This window comes from Vitis riparia, chromosome 9 (assembly GCF_004353265.1).
Source record: "Vitis riparia cultivar Riparia Gloire de Montpellier isolate 1030 chromosome 9, EGFV_Vit.rip_1.0, whole genome shotgun sequence".
Taxonomy (NCBI): domain Eukaryota; kingdom Viridiplantae; phylum Streptophyta; class Magnoliopsida; order Vitales; family Vitaceae; genus Vitis; species Vitis riparia.
Window position 1 is genome coordinate 11890845 of NC_048439.1, and position 4359 is coordinate 11895203.

Genomic DNA, 4359 nt, shown 5'->3' on the forward strand with positions numbered 1-4359 from the left:
AGTCGTCTAGATATTTTAGCTTCAGGGTCAAGTAAATACTACTTAATAATACTTGTATTACCTATGAGAATGTATTAAATACATCCATGCTACTACATTAGTATGTTAATATAGTATAACTATCCATTCATATTTATCAAATCAAAACCTAAATAAGGAAGGAAAGAAAGTTATTTGGATTCAAAGATAATTAACAAAAGCTTTAAATTATTAGAAAAATGAATTATAAAAATTATTTTTTAATAAAATAACTTAATTATCATTTTATTTATTTTCAATTAATTAATTCTCAATAAGATCCAAAATATTGATAAATTATTATACCACATTAGTAAGTATTATAATACCATATCTTAGAACAACAAAGATACTCAATATATTCTATTAATAATCAAATGCATTGTCAAGTAATTTTCAATTTCACCATTTTATCAATTTTTTTCTTTAGGTTTGAGGTGATTATGGATGTGTACATAATTCTTATATTTTAATTTTAAAATTTCAAAACCCACGGTGATATACTGATTCACTTTAATAATTTTTTTTTCAATAAATAAATAAATAAAAGAAGAAAAAAAAGGAAAGAAAACCGCAAAGAACTTTGCTTTGCCAAGGGACCATGTGTGCCCCATCACCCTCGACTTGGTGCCCATCACCTTTTTCCTTTGTTTCTCCTCATCACTTTCCCAATATCTGCAAATAAAAGACATTCCTTTTCTACTTCGAATTTGTCATTCCTCTTTCTTACCTTCTCCTTGGAGTTTTTCATACATCAATGGGAAACGTGTTCTCAGTCTCAATCTCTACCAACGACATCGCGGGTTGTTGTGATTGCACTGCTGCTCGAGCAAATTACATATGCAAGCTTGCAAAAAATCGGGTTACTTTGAGAACAGAGCTTCAAAAATTAAGGAGCTGAAGAACGATGTGAATAGGAAGGTGGATGTGGCTGAGAGACAACAAATGAAGCGTCTGGATCAAGTACAAGGCTGGCTTTCCAGGGTGGAAGCCATGGAAATTGAAGTCCGTCAACTGATTGGAGATGGAGCGGAGACCGTGAGGAGAAACGATTACGTGGTTGTTGCCATCCCAAGCATTGCATCTCCAGCTACACGTTGGGAAAAAAAGTGGCCAGGAAGCTACAAGATATGGCTACTCTAATGAGCGAAGGACGTAATTTTGAGGTGGTGGCTGATATTGTACCTCCAGCTCCTGTGGAGGAAATACCCGGCCAACCCACTGTGGGCTTGGAATCAACATTTGACAAAGTTTGGAGGAGTCTCGAAGAAGAACATGTAGGGATGATCGGCTTATATGGGTTGGGGGGCGTTGGAAAGACCACCCTCTTGACACAAATCAACAATCATTTCCTTAAAACATCCCACAATTTTGATGTCGTAATTTGGGTAGTGGTTTCAAAAACTCCAAATCTAGGGCGGGTTCAAAATGAGATTTGGGAGAAGGTGGGATTCTGTGATGATAAATGGAAAAGCAAAAGCCGCCATGAGAAAGTCAAAGACATCTGGAGAGCCTTGAGCAAAAAGAGGTTTGTGATGTTGTTGGATGACATGTGGGAGCATATGGATCTGTTAGAAGTGGGAATTCCACCTCCCGACCAACAAAATAAGTCCAAGCTGATATTCACCACTCGATCTCAGGACTTGTGCTGGCAAATGGGAGCTCACAAGAAGATCCAAGTGAAATCTTTGGCATGGAAGGATTCGTGGGATCTGTTTCAAAAATATGTGGGAAAGGACGCCCTTAATTCTAATCCAGAAATACCTGAGCTGGCTGAAATGGTTGCAAAAGAGTGTTGCGGTTTGCCACTGGCGATAATTACCATAGGGCGAGCCATGGCTTCTAAAGTGACACCCCAAGATTGGAAGCATGCAATTAGAGTACTGCAAACACGTGCTTCAAATTTTCCAAGTATGGAGCACCGAGTGTACCCACTTTTGAAATACAGCTATGATAGTTTGCCCTCCAAAATAGTTCAATCTTGCTTCTTATAAAGTTCTTTATTCCCAGAAGATTTTTTCATAGCTAAGGAAATTTTGATATATCGATGGATTGGTGAGGGATTTTTAGATGAATTTGATGACACGGATGGAGCCAGAAATCAGGGATTCAATATTATCAGTACTCTCGTTCATGCATGTCTACTTGAGGAATCTTCAAATACTAGATTTGTAAAATTTCATGATGTTGTACGTGATATGGCCTTGTGGATAACCAGTGAAATGGGGGAGATGAAGGGCAAGTTTTTGGTACAAACAAGTGTCGGTTTGACTCAAGCACCTGACTTTATCAAATGGACGACGACAGAAAGGATTTCACTGATGGACAACCGAATTGAGAAGTTAACAGGATCACCCACATGTCCCAATCTCTCGACACTTGTTCTAGATTTGAATAGTGATTTGCAGATGATAAGCAATGGTTTTTTCCAATTTATGCCCAATCTAAGAGTGTTGAGCTTATCAAACACCAAAATAGTTGAGTTACCATCAGATATTTATAATTTGGTTTCATTGCAATGTCTTGATTTATATGGTACAGAGATAAAGAAGTTGCCGATTGAGATGAAGAATCTCGTACAATTGAAGGCTTTGAGATTGTGTACATCTAAAGTCTCTTCAATTCCACGAGGACTAATATCAAGTCTTTTAATGCTGCAAGGGATTGGCATGTACAATTGTGGACTTTATGATCAAGTAGCTGAAGGAGGCGTTGAATCATATGGTAATGAGTCCTTGATAGAGGAATTGGAGAGTTTGAAATACTTGACGGATTTAAGTGTCACCATAGCAAGTGCCTCTGTGTTTAAGAGATTTTTAAGTTCCAGAAAGTTACCGAGTTGCACTCATGCAATCTGCCTCAAGATGTTCAAAGGTTCAAGCTCACTCAACCTATCATCTCTCGAAAATATGAAGCATCTCGCTGGGCTTACGATGAAAGATTTGGATAGTTTGAGAGAGATTAAGTTTGATTGGGCAGGGAAAGGAAAGGAAACAGTGGGGTATAGCAGTCTCAACCCGAAGGTCAAATGCTTCCATGGCCTTTGCGAAGTGGTCATCAATAGATGCCAGATGTTGAAGAATTTGACATGGCTTATTTTTGCCCCAAACCTCCTATCTCTTACAATAGGACAATGTGATGAAATGGAAGAAGTGATAGGTAAAGGTGCAGAGGACGGAGGAAATCTGAGCCCATTCACAAAACTCATGCGACTGGAGTTAAATGGTTTACCCCAACTGAAGAATGTGTACCGGAATCCCTTGCCCTTTCTTTACCTTGACAGAATTGAAGTAGTTGGGTGTCCAAAGCTGAAGAAGCTGCCACTCAACTCCAACAGTGCCAATCAAGGTAGAGTTGTGATGGTAGGAAAGCAAGAGTGGTGGAATGAATTAGAATGGGAGGATGAAGCTACTCTAACTACTTTCCTTCCCAGTTTCAAAGCAATATAAGAACAAGGGGCTTAGGTATGATTCCAATTAAAATCAACCAAATATAATTGGAATGTGTCTTATTCTTTAATTCATTCTATAATTAGATGCCAATCGTTTGCAGGATTTGAAGGAATGCCAAATGTTTGGGTGTTTGTTGTGGATTTAAATTCCATTTTTTCTTGACTTTCTTTTTTTTTTTTTTTGTGCTGATTAATATTTATGGAATTGATCAAGATTATAGTTTCAAGTTTTTTCCATGCTTAATCTTGATCCTATGCTTTGGTAAAATTATCAGGTTGATTACAAAAAAATGTTACACTCAATTTAAGTCTCAATTATGCTTTTGGTTTTTTGGCTTTCCATTTTACTCCACTTTTGACACCTCAATTTTGAAATTAGAGGGGAAAAAACAAAAAATAAATGTATAATTTAGCGTAAAATTGGTGTAGACCCCTTTTGGTGAGGGCCCCGGGGGGGGGGGTAGGGGAGAGAGAAAATGAGCAGGGAGCAGAAAGTAAGTCGTATCGTCTTCGCCTCAACTCAGGTACGACCCTTATGAGCACTTTCGTTTTGTATTTCTTGTTTTTCTTCTCTTCACATTGCTGAGTTTAAGCATATTCTGCTGGGTTTTGTTATCATATTCGCTCTACTCTGTTCGCATTCTGTTCCTCTGTTTTCTGACTTTTCTCTCTCAAATGGCTCAGAATATGGTTTACTTTTTTTTTTTCTTCTTTTTGAGGTTGATGTTTGAGTAATGTATGAAAGCTGATTGCTCATCTCACTAACTGGCAAGACCCCACCTCTGCAAGCGGCCACAACCCAGAAACAGTCGCCCAAACCGGCTCCCCTGCACGAACCCTGAGTTACACCTCACCAAATATCCAGGATACTAACCCATTCACCCTCATGC

At 38.3% G+C, this 4359-nt stretch overlaps 1 protein-coding gene across 1 annotated transcript; it reads left to right on the top strand.

The window, feature by feature from the left end:
* The first annotated feature begins 1160 nt into the window (after positions 1-1160).
* LOC117921813 (probable disease resistance protein At4g14610) lies at positions 1161-3467 on the top strand. The gene is made up of 2 exons (XM_034839772.1): positions 1161-1929; positions 2560-3467. Exons 1-2 carry the CDS (start codon positions 1161-1163, stop codon positions 3465-3467), a joined length of 1677 nt encoding a protein of 558 aa, XP_034695663.1.
* Positions 3468-4359: the final 892 nt, after the last annotated feature.